Here is a 17,200-nt window from a genome sequence, read left to right on the forward strand (position 1 = left end):
AGCTTACATTTCTACAACACTGTAATTAAATTAAATCTCAGTGGCGGTTTCCCCATTAGTGAATTGTAAATTCTTTCTATAATTCCCATTTCATCTGTCAGCAAGAGGTTATATAATATATAATATTTCAAATATAATATGTTCAAAATATATTCAAACAGTTTTTAGTTGCATGTATGAAGAAGCATCTTATAAAATTTTAAAGTCAAGAATAAGTAACACATTAGGTAAGGGACAAGATTTTAAGAATTCTATTTATCTTTTATTACACACAGTAGAAATGAATATATCCTCATTAGAAAGACAAAAATAGCCTGTAATAGTCAGGGTTCTTTGAGAAACAAAATCAGTAGGAGTTCTGTATCTCTCTGTGTATGTGTATATATCTGCATATAGATGTATATATACCTATAGACAGAAGGAGAGAAGGGTGAGGGAGAGATTGATTTATTTTAAGGAATTAGCTTGTGTGAATGTAGAGGCTGGTAAGTCTGAAATTTTTAGAGCAGTCTAGCAGCTGGAAATTCAGGGGAGAGTTGATATGGTCTTGAGTTTGAAATCTGCAGGCTAGAATCTCAGGCAGGGTTTCTGTGTTGCAGTCTTGAGGCAGAATTGCTTTTCCTTTGGGAAACCTTAGTCTTTGCTCTTAAGGCCTACATTTGATTGGATATGGCATTTCCATATTATGGAGGGTAATCTGCTTTACTTCAAGTCTGCTGATGTAAATTTTAATTAATCTAAAAAATGCCTTCATGGAATTCCCTGGTGGTCCAGTGGTTAGGACTCAGTGCTTTCACCACTGTGGCCTGGGTTCAATCCCTCGTTGGGGAACTAAGATCCTGCAAGCTGTACAGCACAGCCAAAAAAAAGAAAAAGCCTTTGTAGCAACATCTAGACTGGTGTTTGATTGAACAGTTGGACATCATAGTCTAGGCAAACTGACATAAAATTAACCACCACACAGTCTTACACATAAAGCTGAAAAATCTCCCTTGACCACTACTCACAATCCCAGAGTCCTTTGCAGAAGGTTATCCAGCTGTATACCCCCCAGACCTTTCTTTATGCTTTATGTACATAAATATCTATTTATGATTGATAGGTTTATTTTTCATAAAGTGTCATTTTATCTATTGTTTTGCAACTTTTTTTCCCCCAATGTCTTAGAAGTGTTTTCAGTAGTATTACTTCATTCTTTTTAGCAACTGCATAGTATTCCATAGTATGGATATGTTGTAATTTATTTATCCAGTCTCTTATTTTTTGGACATTTAGATGGACACACATTTGTGTCCAGTTTTCTCCCACTATAAATGATGTTATGTTTACTATCCTTTTACATGCCTTTGCATTGTCTTTTATAGATAGCAAGAAATGGAATGGCTGGATTATGGGGAATATACATTTAAATTTTTTTATTGATATGATTTATTTTTAATAAATGCTTTTTCATTATAAGATTTCAAAAATTGATCATTATCACTTGAGTGTTTCCCAACCACAGAAAAATTCTCACTGTGAGATCTAGGTTCATCAATTTTCCTCTCTAAGCCTATTTGGCAACAAGTACCATTATAGGATTCCCAGTTGTGAGATCCTACATTGCAATCCATTTGTTGGCTTGAAGTCTTATTTGTTTGTACTCTGTTCTTCTGGACAGCATTAGAAGGATCACTTCAAGAGAAGATAAAAATTGAAGCTGCTGTTCATCTAGTGCTACTGCTAAGCAGCTCAAAGCTCTTGAAGAGTGTCTAGGTGATCTTCTTAAGTCTTTGACAGGTAAGGAGGGAGTCAGTAATGCTTATGGTTCCCATTTTGTAGGTAGAAACAGGTACAGAATGCCTTGCTTTCTAATGACTGGTAAGGAAGCCACCAAAAGCAAGGTGGAAATGGAAGCAACACTAAACACTTAGTTTTGGAATGCCAGAAAACAGCAGCAAGAGGAGAGCAAGTGATCTGCATGCAGGTAGAAATGGGAAGCTTATTTTCAGTAGTTACTGATCATGTTTTCTGAGGTAAGTTATTTCAAACTCTGACCACCTGTGGGTCTGGAAAAAGGTGAAGGTTAATGTTGAAGGAGCCCTCTTTTCTTGATGTCCTTTTAATCCATTTGAGTTTCCCTATCCCCAATCCATAATATAAATACATAATTATATTGATGAGCAAAACTACTTGGTTGTTCTCCCACTGTTGAAAGAAGCAAGCAACTGTAATTTGAAGTTTGGGCCTGTTAGAGAATACTGGAACAGGTAATTAATTTTAGTTGTACTAGAAATTTTTATTTCTTTTTATTCCATTTTTTTCTATCTATAAAATGGGAACATTAATTATCCCTGACCCCTCCTTGTAACTCATGATATTTGACTATTAGCTAAATTAAGTTGTCAGATAGTTTTGTGCTACTTGGGAGTAGATTCTAAAGGAATACTATGTGTTGTTTTTACTTACACTTAATTCATTTGCAGATTAACTACCATACATCTTGTGTGTTTTAAATTTTCCTTTACAAATTTGAAATGTGTAATTTTATGTATTTTTTAGCTTAATAGAATGTATAAGATAATTTGATAATTTCAAGTACCAGAGGAATATTTTATTTACATCTAAATGTTATATGTTTATGAAGAAACTGTGTATTACTTCAAAATTTTAAAAAAATCTAAGATAAACTTTATTATTTTGAAATATTTGATTTTGCTTTAGGAAAGGGTAGGAAACTTTTTGGCCGACTTTTATCTGGTGAATGGACTTGTTTTAGAATCAAGAAAAAGAAGAGAACATCTCAGTGAAGAAGATATTCTTCGAAATAAAGCCATTATGGAGAGTTTGAGTAAAGGTGGAAACATAATGGAGCAGAATTTTGAGGTATAACTTTTACTTTTCTTAATTTATAATGTTCTAAAGAGAGAGGGGGTAGACTTCATTCCTGGCATTCAGTGAGTTTATATAAGTATGCTCATAGGTTTTGTTTACCATGTATCACCTTTTATTTTTCTGTGATACAGTCTTTGGTGATTTTTTGTGAACCTGTTCTTGATCTTTGAGTCTTCACTAATAAATAGATTAAAATCGTTTTGTAAGCATAAAACCTGGTGTTAATTTTTAATCCATGTCCCTTTGCATATATATATATTTTTTTTTTTTCCTACTTCACCAACTGAAATCTGCTGCTGCTGTGAAGACCTGGCTAAAAATCTACCTACTTTATGAAGTCATTTCTAGCCTATACCTTCCCATAATTTTTTTATTCAGCATGTATTTATTGAAAACATGGTACATGCAAAGAATTGTGTGACAGTAGGAAAAGGGGAGGGAAATCATGGAACTACATAGCTATATGAGACAAGGTAACTTGGCTCTATAATCTTATTTCCCTAGTAAGATGAATTGGAGGGTTTCTTAAATTTTTTTTTATTTTAACAATTTTAGACTTTAAAACCAGAAAAAAAATGATTCCCAAATGTTAACATTTTACTACATTTTTTATAGCAGTGTTTTCTAGGATTGGGACCCTTTAGTGGATTATGAATTCAATTTGTGGGCTGTGACCCCCACTTTTTTTTTTTTTTTTGAAGTAGAATCTAAATTCAGATAATAAGGAAAAACTAGAGCACATAGTATGGGTCCTTATTACTTTATGAAACAATAGTGTCAGGGGTGTATGTTGTGTCTACTTGCATATGTGTGACTGCTGGGTTATAGTGTAAAATGTGAGTCACAGTCAGAAAAAGATGAAAGGCTACTATGTGGAGACTTGAATTCCTTGAATGTTTAGCCTCTCCCCTATGGTATTGTGCCAGATTGCATTTTCAGGATAGACAAACTTTTCAGAATAGTATGCCAGGTCTCAACTAATTCATGGTGATACCGTGTGTGCCAGCAAATTTATCTTAATGTTTAGAAAGTTTATGTGTTGAGTGAATCAACCATAGTTTAGTTAAGTGAGTATAGGATGTAAAGTGCTTAAGAAGCCACATTAAATGTTTAAGTTAAAATTGTGATCCAGTTTAGTGTGATCGTGTCCCCTTCCTGCCAGATCCTCTTTGCAGTCCTCATTTTTCTTTTGTCCTTGGGTTAGAGCCTCACTAGACTTTATTTTCCAGAAGCCTCCTGGTATTTGCTGATCTCTCCATCAGTAGGAGGTAATAGGATGTGATATGCCCAGGAAATAGAAATGGAGATGGATTGAAGAGAGGGAATGATGAGCCTAATCTTTTGACAAAGCTGTTACCCTTTCCCATTGTTAACCAGACATAAAGAACATTTCTTTGGACTATAATGTGATTTAAATTTTATAACAGTTCTTTTTTAAAAAATGATTTTGTTGTGGTGGTGCTTATTGCTACCTTTGTTTAATTTTGGCAGCAAACCATTTTGGGATGAGTACACAAATTTATTTTCTTTAGGGCAGAGGTTGTAACTTGATGCACTTGAATTGGTAAAGGGGTCTTTAAATGACATTTTAATCACGTATAGTTTGGCATGTTGAAATTAAAACATAGTTTAATCCCAGATGTCTATATAATAAAACAAAATAATATGAATTAAATAATTAAGCTTCTGACTTCTGATCAGATCAAAGGAAATAGTTCCTGGGCATTGTGTGAAGTATTTTTTCATATATCATCTCATTTAATTTTTAATTATCACAATGACCTAATGAGATAACTATCATTGCCCAATTGTATAGAAAGGAAAATGAGGTTTAAAGAAATTAATATATCTGAAGTCACAAAGCTATAAGTAGCAAAGATGGGTTTTGATTCTTGGACCCTTACCCCAAGTTCTTCTTGTTCTTGGGCTAAGTATATTGCTTCCCAGATTGCCTTTGTTAAAGTCTCATCTTTGTGTGTAACCAGATTTTCAACACGTCTTAGCAATTCTTACAAAATATTGTGAAGTTGAAGTTGTAAAAGGAATGAGAGAACGTTGCTATTGGTAAAAGTAGTCAAAATCAGTATTGTGGTGTTTTTTTTAATGATGTATAGAGAACACATTAGTAAAAAGCATGTTTTTGGCTTTGGAACATTATTGAAAATTTCAAGAACTTAGAAAATATGTATGACTATTATGATTGTTTTCAAAAGACATGAAAATATTATATATATGTACATATATATATATATGTACATATATATATATATTTTTGGCCATGTTGTGTGGCTTGTGGGATCTTAGTTCCCCAACCAGGGATTGAACCTGCACCCTTGGCAGTGAAAGCGTGGAATCCTAACTACTGGACCGCCAGGGAATTCCTGAAAATATTATATTTTAAAGCCACATTTTAATAGAATTTCAGTTCTTAAAAATGTATGTCCTTTTCAGAATGCATTTATGTTCTTTATTCTAAATGAATAGCTTTTGAGTTTCTTTTTTTTTTCAGACAAATATTTGTTTTAATTTCTATAAGAAATAGCTTATAGGTAACACTTGGAAGTAATTATTTGCCTTTTAACTAGTTTTGCCATTTCTACTCCTTCTTTTCCCTCTCCTTTCCAGACAGTTCTAATATTTAGTATATATTTTTGACAATATTTTTTATAGTAAAATTTAAGTGCTCAGAAATTCTTAAGTTATGGACACTTGCTCCTCCACTTTTGGTGCTTTTTTCCACTTTGTTCTAACCACTTATTGTTGGAGGGGGGAGTAATGCCCCATTTATACCTTAGACAGTCATTGATAAAAGCATTAATTGTATGCAAGCTATACATATAGAATATTGAGTTAAACTCTATTAGTGATTATGTACTTTTTTAATATATAAAATCAAAATAAGAATATATAGATATAAAATACATGAATGTGTTAAACTTCCAGAAAATTTTGCCATATAAAATATTAGAATTCAGCAAATCTAGCAATAAATCAAAACTATTTCTTATATGCTTCAAGAAAAACAGGCATTAAAAGTTTGCATTTAATTATGTAGGAAAGGTTTGATTTCATTTTAGTTACAGAGCCTACTGACTTAGGGAAATAAACTTAGAAAGCCATCTGGTGTCCTGTGGCAGCCTTCATGTCTTCCTGTTTCATTAGATAGTTATGGGAACAGTATAGTGGGAACACTGATGGGTTCAGCTGTGAGTATCAGTATATAACAAAGGATCAATTAGAATAAACATAAACTAAGAAAGACCTTATTAAAATATAATAACTGATATTCATAATGATGAAGTAAAGTGCTCAGTGGAAGGTTAAATTAGATTCATTACAGTCTCTACTAAGATGGGGAATGTGTAATGTATAGTTTAGAAAGAATTCTATTGGCAATAGTAGAAACTGCTTAGAGAATTTTATTACCTGGAAAAATATACTTATATGACATGCCGCATTATCTAATCATGCCAGGAAAATGAGTCTTTACTATGATAATATATATATTATATATATATATATATGATAATATATATGTGATTTAATATATATATAATTTAATATATATTATATATATATATAAACACTCAGTTATAGCCAAATGTATATACAGGTATTAAATATATATAGGTATTAAATAGACTGGAAGCAAGAGTAGACAAAAGAGTAGACAATTTTAAGCAGTGCTCGGAAAGAGAAATTGACCATGATCTGCTTAGTTAGATAGAGATTTGGGTGGAGGTGTGATTAACCTTTCTGGGTTGGAGCATCAGTGGTAAATTTTTTCAGTCATTTCTTCTGTTTGTTACAGCTTCTATTAGCTTGTCTGCCTTCTGCAGGATCACAAGACACTGTTTTACCTAATGTTTTGCCACAATATTTATGACAGTCACTACCTATTAAGCCCATTTGTCATTCTGTTAATAGCCATTGCCACATGCCATACTATTGTGTGTAGTATCACATTTTATATATCGTATTTGGTATTGGTTATGATATAATTTTGGCTGATTATAACAGTAACTTAAACAAGACAGGAGTTTATTTTTCTCTCATGGAAAAATCTGAGTTTATATGGTTTCTTTGTTCTGTGAGTTAATCTCAGACCTAGCCTTTTTTTTTTTTTTGGTCTTATTTCTCTACCATTTCTAGGATCTGGCCCTCATTCACATGGTATACGATGTTTTATTACCTGTTTAGCATTCCAACCATTAGGAATGATAATTGCTAATAGTAATTAGGAAAGAGAGGACATGCCTGTTCTGTTTGAGTACCCAGTCAGAAGTTGCATACATCACTGCTCAAATCCCATTGGTTAGAACTTAGGTGTAACTAATTTAGCTAGCTGTAAAGATATCTAGAAGTCTTTACTCTAGGAAGTCATGTGTCCAGCCAAAAATTGGTAGGGAGGTTCTTTTACAACAAAGAACAGGAGATAGATTATTGATTGAGTAGACAATTAGTATTCTCTAATGTCTCATTGTTAGATACATACCTGATGCTTCAGTTACCACATAAACTAGTAACTGTCACCCAATATATACCTTCAATTCTGACCTGTCTCTTAATCACCAGATCTATAGTATTTTGCCTACCTCCACTTGGATAAACATAGGTATCTAAGATTTAGTATGTTTAAATCTGATCAGTTTTTTCATTCTTCTTCTTTTCTCTGTCTTGAGTGGTAACACCATTATCTACTACCATTACCCAAACCAGCAATCTGAAATTTGTCCTTGGACTTCTTAGCTTTCTTTAACCTCTGTGTCTAATCGATTACAAAATCCTAAAGATCTCATGAATCTATTTCTCTTCTTCCATTTTGAAATAGCTTATCATTTCTCATTTGGATTACTGAGATAGCTTCCTAACTTACTCACTGCTACCAGAATGACCTCTCTGAAATAGATTGAACTATGTAAAGCCTCAATAACTAAAATGTATAGAATATTTACTATGTGTCAGGCACTATTTTAAGTATTTTATGTTAACAAGCCAGTTTTATCCTTACAACGACCCTCTGAGGTTATGTAGTTGACTAAACTGAGACAAAAGAGGTTAAATAATTTGTCCAAAGTCAGCTAGTAATTGGCAAAGCCAGGATTTGGTCAGTCTGGCTCCAACGTTTGTGTTCTAAAACATTATATTGCTCAAAATATTCGTCCATTGCTTTCTGAGTAAAATACAATCTTACTTAGTGCACAAAACGCTTTCAAACTACTTTTTCTCTTCTGTGTCTTGCCCTCTTACCTTGTATCTTGCTATTTTTCCTTCATGTATGCTACACATGAAGGGAAAAATAGCACCACACTTGTAGTTTCCCAGTACAGCATGCTTTTTCTCACCATTGTACTTTTCTCAATGTCCTTCATTTGGTTATTTTGTTCTCTTTCTCTTAGACTTCTCCACCAGGAACCACCATTGCTGGCACATCTTTTTGGCTACCCCAGTCTGGGTCAGAGAAACCTCTTCTCAGTGCTTTTATGCCATCCTCTTGATCCCTCTATCATAGCACACCCATCCTGGATTATAATTATCTACTTCCTGTGTGTCTCTTTGTAAACTTCTCAAGGGCAGAACGTCATCTTTCATATTGCCTGATGCTCAAAAACTGTTAGTTTCCCTTCTTCCCCTATTCTTCTGTTGCTACTCAGAGATCATCAATGATTTCTAACCAACAAAATCTGTGGCCTTTTTTTCAGGCTTCTTTCCCTTTAAAGTCTTTGTCATGATATTGAAACAGCCTTTTCACTTCCATGATACTTGTCTTGCATCTTGTCATGATACTTGATACTTGTCTTGTATCTTGTCATGATACTTGATGCTATGTTTTTTTCTTTTCCCTTATTGATTAATATCTGGCTCCCTTCTGTCCTCTCCGCCCTCCCCCCTGGCAAATCTGTGTAGTTTTTAGGACTCAGTCATTAGTCCTCTGTTTTATTACTTTTCATTTAGTTAGTCAGAGAATTCTTAAACCATTATCTCTAAATATGATTTCTCTCCTTTTCTTTTTGTAACTGCCCTCTAGGAACTTCCAAGTATAAAATAGTTACTATTATTTACTGAATCCTTTATACTGTGCTAGGCACTAAGATTTTCCATACACTGTCTCCTTGAATTCTTAACTATGAGTTGGGTGGTCATATTCCCATTTTGAAGGTGAATTAAATGGACAATAATATAAATAACATGCCCCAATTCACACAACTACCAGGTAGTGGAGCTGGGTGGGATTCCAGTTCATTTTTGTGTCTTCAAAATCCTTGATTTTAACAACTCTAATATGCTGCCTATTAACATCTTAAACTCATTATATCCAAAACTATACTTCTCTGAATGGAATCCTCTCCCAGTGTTACTGTTCATTTTGTTATTTATGTGTCTTTCACTTATTGCCCTTTTGCTCTACAGTTTGTGGTTTTTCCTTAGCAATTTTCGATTTCTACTGCCACTCCCTTAGTTCTTTATTGCCAATTCATCCTATTGTGATCCAAGCTCTTAGTTAACAAAGATGAGGTGTAAGTTTTAAATCTGATATGACCTTTACCACTGTTGTTGATCTCCCTTTTGAACTTTCCTCCCTAGTTCAAATCAATGTAGTGTTTTCACTGTTAATTCTCTCTGTCCAAAATATTCTTTTTATTTTTTCATTTAAATTTGAGCCTCAATCCCCTAGTCTCGATTTATTGTCTATAGAAAACTGCTCTCTTTTCTGAACCCCTGTATTACTCAGTTTTTTGTAAGCTCATTTGATCTTTAATCATTTAATACTTTGTATTCCTGATTAGCTATTCATGTTTGTATGTGTTTTTTCTTTCCAACTTTGAATTGTAAACTCTGTGAAGTCAGGATTAGTTTTTATACTTCTCTGTAGTTCCCACGTTCAGCATCTAGCATAATGCCAAGGACATTTTAGATGATTAAAACATCGAATGGGGCTTCCCTGGTGGTGCAGTGGTTAAGAATCCGCCTGACAATGCAGGGGACACAGGCCATGCTCCACAACAAGAGAAGCCACCGTGGTGAGAGCCCGCGCACCGCAATGAAGAGTAGCCCCTGCTCGCTGCAACTAGAGAAAGCCCATGCACAGCAATGAAGACCCAACACAGCCAAAAATAAATAAATTAAAAACAAAACAAAACAAAAACAAAAAAATAGACATTGAATGAATGGATTTTACTACTTTGACACTTTTCTTTTTATTTGAGGTTTAAAAAATGATAATAAATATTATTGGACCTTACATCACCATGGAAGTATCTCAGAATAACCTCTTAAAGCATTATATTGAAGAGATTAAGTAGATTATAGTTTATTGTATGTTTTAATTTTATATTTTAAAAAATATAATTTTCTTTTCTCCTTCCCTCTTTGTCTCTGTCTCTGTATCTCTCTTTCTTTCTCTCTCTCTCCCCCTCTCTGTTTGTTATTTTTTGGCAGCCAATTCGAAGACAGTCCCTTACCCCTCCTCCTCAGAACACTATTACATGGGAAGAATATATATCTTCTGAAAATGGAAAGTAAGTGTTGTTTTGTTTGTTTATATATTCTTTGGTTTTTAGAAAAATTTGTAAAAACATGAATATTTAGGCATAAAATTTTTTTTACAGAGAATCACTAGTATAGTTTCATCTGAAGCAGTTCTTTTTCCTTTTAAAAATGTGGATGAAGGGGCTTCCCTGGTGGCACAGTGGTTGAGAGTCTGCCTGCTGATGCAGGGGACACAGGTTTGTGCCCCAGTCTGGAAAGATCCCACATGCTGCGGAGCGGCTGGGCCCGTGAGCCATGGCCGCTGAGCCTGCGCGTCCGGAGCCTGTGCTCTGCAACGGGAGAGGCCACAACAGTGAGAGGCCCGCGTACCACAAAAAAAAAAAAAAATATATATATATATATATATGGATGAAGCATGATGAGGGAGAAGCATCCCCAGTTACATTCTCTTTTTGAATAAGTTGTAGAGCCTTCTTTTACATCCCTCTTGCCAATTTATATACACCAAAAAACCTATAGGACATTGTTCTAAGGAAATATGAGGACTTGCCCAATACAGTTGCTTATTTGAGTTTTTGCACTGTATGATGAACTTTATATTCTGTTATTATCCAGAGTCTTTTGCAAGGTATGTAAGGCTACTCATTGTTTATCTACTTTTTGCCTTTCCAAGCTCATCTCCTGTCATGATCTCTTTGTTTCAGCCTGTGCCAGACTACTTCTTACTATGCTTACCCAAGATGTTTGCTTAATGTTATATTGCTAATACTTAGTAGAGTACCTATTACATAGTTTTTGTATCCAGTAAGTACTTATTGAATAAAAGAATGATGAATGAATGGTTTATTTTGAATGAATAAATAAATAAGAATTTTTTTCTGGCTGCCCATGTCAAAGAAAATACAGTCCTTTGTAGAAAATATTCTTTTGGTGGAGAATAAAATATTACCTACCCTCATGCTTAGTAAGAAGTTGTCTTTTTTTTTTTTTATGTTGAAAGGTTTATTGTTATACTTTTTCTAACTTCTCTAAAATGTTTCCATCTTATAATATTCTACAAGTAATGTAAAATTCTGTATTCTTTATATCACTTCTTATTGATCAGTGCTGAGAACCATAGACAGTAAGAGGTTGAATTGAATAAGTGATTTAAAAGATACAAAATATTTTTAAAGGTTGTTTTTTTCTATGGATTTGCTTTGTTATTAAAAATAGTGATTATTAAAATTCAATATGAAATTTTCTGGGTTTTGATCATATTCTTCTGAACTTTTATGCTTTGCTATTTTCTTTTTCTTGTTACCCTTGCCTCATTTATTATACGTTTCATTCCCTTTTAGCATAATTTTATTTCTATCAGAGTAAGGAAAGTTGAAATACTAATGAATGTCATTGGAAGATGACAGATTCTTCTTGGGAAGATGACAGCATGTGGAAAAAATTTCCTAATATTTTCTTTCTTTCTTTCTTTTTTCCTTTTTCATTTTAGAGCTCCTCATCTGGGTAGAGAACTGGTGTGCAAAGAGAGTAAGAAAACGTTTAAAGCCACAATAGCCATGAGCCAGGAATTTCCCTTGGGAATTGAGTCGTAAGTTTGTTATTAACTGCACAAGTTTATGAAAGAAGCTATTGAACTCTAAATGCTATAATAATGTTGGCATCTGAGTGGTGCATTTGAGGCCTTTGAAATGTAAAAGCAAACAGCCATTGCTTTGACAGTGTGTCGTGCTCCCTTCTAGAAATTTTCCAGCTCACAAAATATTAACATTTTAATTATTTTAACCAGATAAATTTTTGAATAATTATTTTTTAATTACAAAAGTAATACATGAATACATGCTTATTGTAAAAAGTAACAGTTGGGAAGTTTATAGAATAAAAATGGCAGTTTTCTTTCACCTCAGGTAAATAACTGCTGTATTTTTGTCTAGATTTTTTCTGTGTTTTTTTAGAATTTTTTATAAAAATGGGGGAACAGTCTACAATTTGTTCTGTTAGTTCCTTTTTTTCTTTTAAAAGTGAGTTATCATGGAGTTCTTACAATAAGTACATTATTATCTATCTTTTTCTTCTTTCCTTGATATATTGTAGTATTGATATACTGCCATTTATTTTATCATCCCCCTACTGATAAACATTTTAATTATTTGTAGTTTGTCACCCTTATAAACAGTACTCCTGGAGTACTTGAATATATCCTTCCAAACCTGTATTCATCAGATGCTCATTAAAAAAAATTGATTTGGAGAGATGGATGGAATGTGAGGTGGGTAGCTAGAGCCGATTCTGACAGAATTGTACCTTTAGGCTTCTCACTAAAGTAGGGGATGAATTGAAGTCCTAGGCTTTCCTTTGTAGATCCTTCCACTTTCAGTCTGGGCTATTACATTAAAAAAAAAAATTCTCACAGAAGAGAGCAGGACCCTTCTTTTCTACAAATTCTGTGCACATCTCATACTCCTCAATAGCCAGGCTTTGGAAGAGTAGATAGAATTTGGTATACAGTCCTCAAGTTATTGATCAAAGAGGGAAATAAATAGTTGTCAGAAGATGCGGGAAGGGAATTAGCCATACATACAAATCTGCATAATTTTTCATATCTTGGACCCAAATGACTCCAAGATGCACCAGATATATACTCTAATGAAGAAGAATAATGTGGCAAATTATAAGATGCTCTCAATTTTAGGAGTTATCCCAATTTCAGAGATGTTAATATGTGAAAAAAAATGGGTATTTTAGAATTTATAAAATGTGGAATTATAGCCATTCCCCCTGCAAAAAGTAAAATAAGGAATATAGATAGTACGTAAAAGCCAGAAAAAGAACTCATTCTAGAATAAAATATAAGTCAAAGAACAGAAGAAAATTTCTTGTAAGTACTATAGGAAAACATAAAAAGAACATGAAATTGGTAAACTAGATCACTCTAAGATGAGATGATAAGACAACAGAATGAAATGAAAAGGAGATTGTAAAGCTAAGGAAATAAATTATGCACTGAATAGCACTATTGCAAAACAAATACAGTAGAAACAACAATGAACAGGATAGATGTGACCAAAAATTAAATTTTTATAGCTTATAGTGAATCCAGTGAAAGAAGAGGTTAAAGAAATTTGAGAAGTAATATTTATGGAGGAGAGTGGTTCAATATAAGGATCATTGCTATTCCATTTAAATAGAAAGCCTCCAAAATGTAAACAAAATAGTATTCAAAATATGATAGAAGAAAATTTCTCTGTATGGAAGAACTAATTCTGTAGCCTAACATTAGGCTCCAAGAAAAATTGATAGAGAAGGATTAGTAACAATTATTATATTGGTTAAACTATTGTATTTCAATTGTTAATAGAGAGTTCTAAAGGCATTCAGGTGAAAGGGTAAAAAACAGCCTGGCCTTACGTTTTTTTTACATCTTGATATTGCTGAGGCAAAGAAAGTGTGATCTGATAGTATATCTAGGTAAGATGTCATTTACATATCAAGGCAATTGAAAAGGACACAGAAGAATTCAATAAATATAGCAGCCATGGGCCTTTTTTGAAAGAAAAATACTACTACTTGAAAATGAAATTCATCCAACCAAAGGATAAAAGAAGTTAAGAGACCTCATGAAATTGTAGTTAAGAGGGAAGGATTATAAACTGAAATTTTATGCCAGTTGGATTTCTCTTTAGTATGTAAAAAAGAAACACTCAGTTATCAAATCTATAAGAAATCAAGGAATAATAAGTACGTAAGAGCCCTTCACACACACAAAATTGACAGTGAAATTCAGGCGTCCAAACAGTGAGGCTAATTAAAGAACTTGGGAATTTGTAGACTTCAGGAAGAAGACTAGTGTAAGCCTTGAATCTGCTGAAATATAGATCTGAAATCAACAACTGTGGGAATTATGGCTGCCCAATAAAATGTGAAAGTTATAAACTTTGACACAGTGAAAAGAATAATAAAACAAAAAAACAGGAGGTGGAAGGAGGTGTCTCATCTTCTCATTTTCTCATCTTTAATATCTGGAAGTCAGTAATACTGTGTAAGTTTGAAGCATGTAGTTATAAAACAACATAAAGACACAATGAAATCAATTTGAAAAATGTTTTTCTCCTTCCATTTTTCAGATTATTGAATGTTTTGGAAGTAATAGCTCCCTTCAAGCACTTTAATAAGCTTAGAGAATTTGTTCAGATGAAGCTTCCTCCAGGCTTTCCTGTAAAACTAGGTAAGAGAAAAATTTTCATGTAAGTTCAGTGTCTGTTAGAAATATGGAGCTGTTTACTAACATTTAAGAAGAAGAAATATGCTTTGAAGGAAAATGGATTTCCTAGTTTAAATTTTTATATGGTTTTTCTGTAATTACATGCATTGATATTCATGTTTTGTCAAATATATAAAGTTCCTGATGAAAACTCTAATTCTACTTAAGTCAAATGTAAGGGATATGCAAATATTTCATTCAAGAGGGTGTGGGTGAACTTATGATGCACTGTGATAATGTTTTAATATGAAATATAGGGAGACTGGATTTTAGCCCAAATCTTCAGCAGACTTTGAGTTTCTGAATAGTGGGAATGTTTCTGTTGTCAACAGTCATTATTCAGGGATACAGTAATACTCCTTACATTTTATTTTTCAGTCTTAAATGTGTAAACTTAATTTTATTTTAAACAATGATCTTTCAAAACAGTAAACTTTCATTTTCGTATATATTTATCTTCTTAACTGTATTAGAAAACTGGGAGCAAGACACTATTTACAGGTTCTTTAGGAGTTGAGGTTTAGATTTAGCATTGATTTAATCTCCAGGAGGGCCTTCAATACCATCCACTGATCCAGCCTCCAAATATTTAATCAGTGCCTGCTGTGTACTGGACCCTTTTCTATGGGGGGGATGAGAGACAGCAAAAAGCCCCTGCCCTTTTGGTGTTTACATTATGTATGGGGTAGGGGGATATTATATAATAATATAATTTTTATGTAATTCCTCTGATATATTTTATCTTGTTTTACTCAATATTACTGAAACCACATCTCAGAATAATTAGGCCAAAATGCTTTAATCCCAGAAGTAATGCTTTTATTGCTAAAATTAAACTCGACCTTCTCAACTTTCCAAATTTGGGAATACATTTTGTGAATTAAAATTGATTTTAAAACATGTTCTAACTATGTCATTCTAGATTCCCTTTGTGATGTAAAAGCACTGGGAACCCAGTGTCTACTTGAGTAAACCAGTGATAAGATTCTAGGCAGAAACTGTTAGAAAACTAAAGCTGAGAGTTTGAGCTGTGGATCATTACATGAGTATTTCTGCAGAAGCTTCAAATCCCACTGTAATTGTCTGTAGCCAGAAAATAGTTCAAGCATTGGACTCTCTTCTATATACTGTATTTAAGGGGCACAGTGACAAACTAGAATAGAGGGTAGGGATTAAATATATGAAACTATTACTGTATTCACATTTTTTAAAGTCCCAAGCACAAATCAAACCTCACAATACAAGTTTTTTTTATGAAAAAGAAATACTTTATATAGAAAGGAAAAAAATCTACAATACTTTTTTGCAGGCATTTCTCTGATAAAGAGCCATATTAACAAGGGATTTATAATTTTTTGCTTGTATACTTATTGGGAATTTGCTTACCTCTGTCTCTCTTGTCTCTTTGTCCTTCTTTCAAAATGACCATATAAAACTCCAGTCCTACGTCAGTTTAATCTTCAGTCATTTCTGTTTCTATATTTAGGCTAGAAGGTACAATTGAGGGGAAAAATTTGGGTATTGTTAACACAATTACATGTTTTCAAAAGCAGCCAGAGCTTTAAATGCGGATTTTGAATGATCTTTTCTCTGATTTGCTGCTTCCCTCATTCTGCTTTCAAAGGTTAAATTTGAACCTCCTTCAACAGTCCCCATCCCCACCCCCCACTACTTCCTCCCACAGTCTAAGCAGATGAATTTTGTTTTCTTAGTTACAAAAAAAGGCCATCAGAAATGAGACCTCCCTCATTACTCCCAACTTCTCACACAGACTTTTCTGCCCCAAGCCCTATCTTTTCCTCCATCTTTTCTATCTCAGTAGAAGTGGTGTCCCTTTTCTTAGCTTGATTATTCTCTTCATTTGTACTGTGGATCTGTTCTCCTCCCTGCTTTTTTAAAAAGCTTGCTCTATCAGTTTCCCCATATTTCTCCTTTATCTTCCAACTCCTGTACAGCCTTTTTCTTCTTAGCCGTTAGGCTTTGTTCAGGTCTTTCTCCTTTTAAAGTTAAACCAATTAAAGGTCTTTCTCTTTTTAAAATTCAGCCGATCTAGGGAGTTCCTTGGTGGCCTAGTGGTTAGGATTGTGGGCTTTCACTGCCGTGGCCCGGGTTCAGTCCCTGGTTGGGGAACTGAGATCCTTCAAGCTGCACGGTATGGCCCAAAAAAAGAAAAGTCAGGCACAGGGAGGTGAGGGGAAGATGGCCAAACTTCAGAAATAAAATTCAACCAATCTAATGAAACAATCCCTTTAGCTCCACCCTACCCAGCACTTGCCTTTAATCTTTGCTTTTCATAGCCAAGTTGCTTGAAAGTCTACTTTTATCTCTCCATTCTTTCTTTCTATTTATAGTTATATTATAAATGGGGGAAGGTGAAAGGAGATAAAGAGAGGTAAAATTTTTCTACTTCACTTGAATTGCTAAAGTGATGACACCAGGGGCCTATGATAAATTAGTTATATATAATGTATACCTAGAGCAACCACTAAAGAAGGTGTACAAAGAGATATACTCAAAAACACTATAGATAAATAAAAATAAAATTCTAAAAAGTAGTCATGTTGGGACTTCCCCGGG

The 17,200-nt window shown here is 33.6% G+C and overlaps 1 protein-coding gene across 1 annotated transcript in view; it reads left to right on the top strand.

Moving 5' to 3' along the window:
• ANKRD13C (ankyrin repeat domain 13C) overlaps window positions 1–17,200 on the top strand; it is an 85,481-nt gene that overhangs the window by 55,880 nt on the left and 12,401 nt on the right. Inside the window, exons 9-12 of the mRNA XM_030865939.3 lie at window positions 2,704–2,865; window positions 10,315–10,394; window positions 11,855–11,953; window positions 14,487–14,587. Of these exons, the coding sequence (XP_030721799.1) occupies window positions 2,704–2,865; window positions 10,315–10,394; window positions 11,855–11,953; window positions 14,487–14,587 (442 nt within the window). The remainder of the gene's footprint in view (window positions 1–2,703; window positions 2,866–10,314; window positions 10,395–11,854; window positions 11,954–14,486; window positions 14,588–17,200) is intronic.

The sequence above is a fragment of the Globicephala melas genome, chromosome 1 (assembly GCF_963455315.2).
Source record: "Globicephala melas chromosome 1, mGloMel1.2, whole genome shotgun sequence".
NCBI classification, from domain to species: domain Eukaryota; kingdom Metazoa; phylum Chordata; class Mammalia; order Artiodactyla; family Delphinidae; genus Globicephala; species Globicephala melas.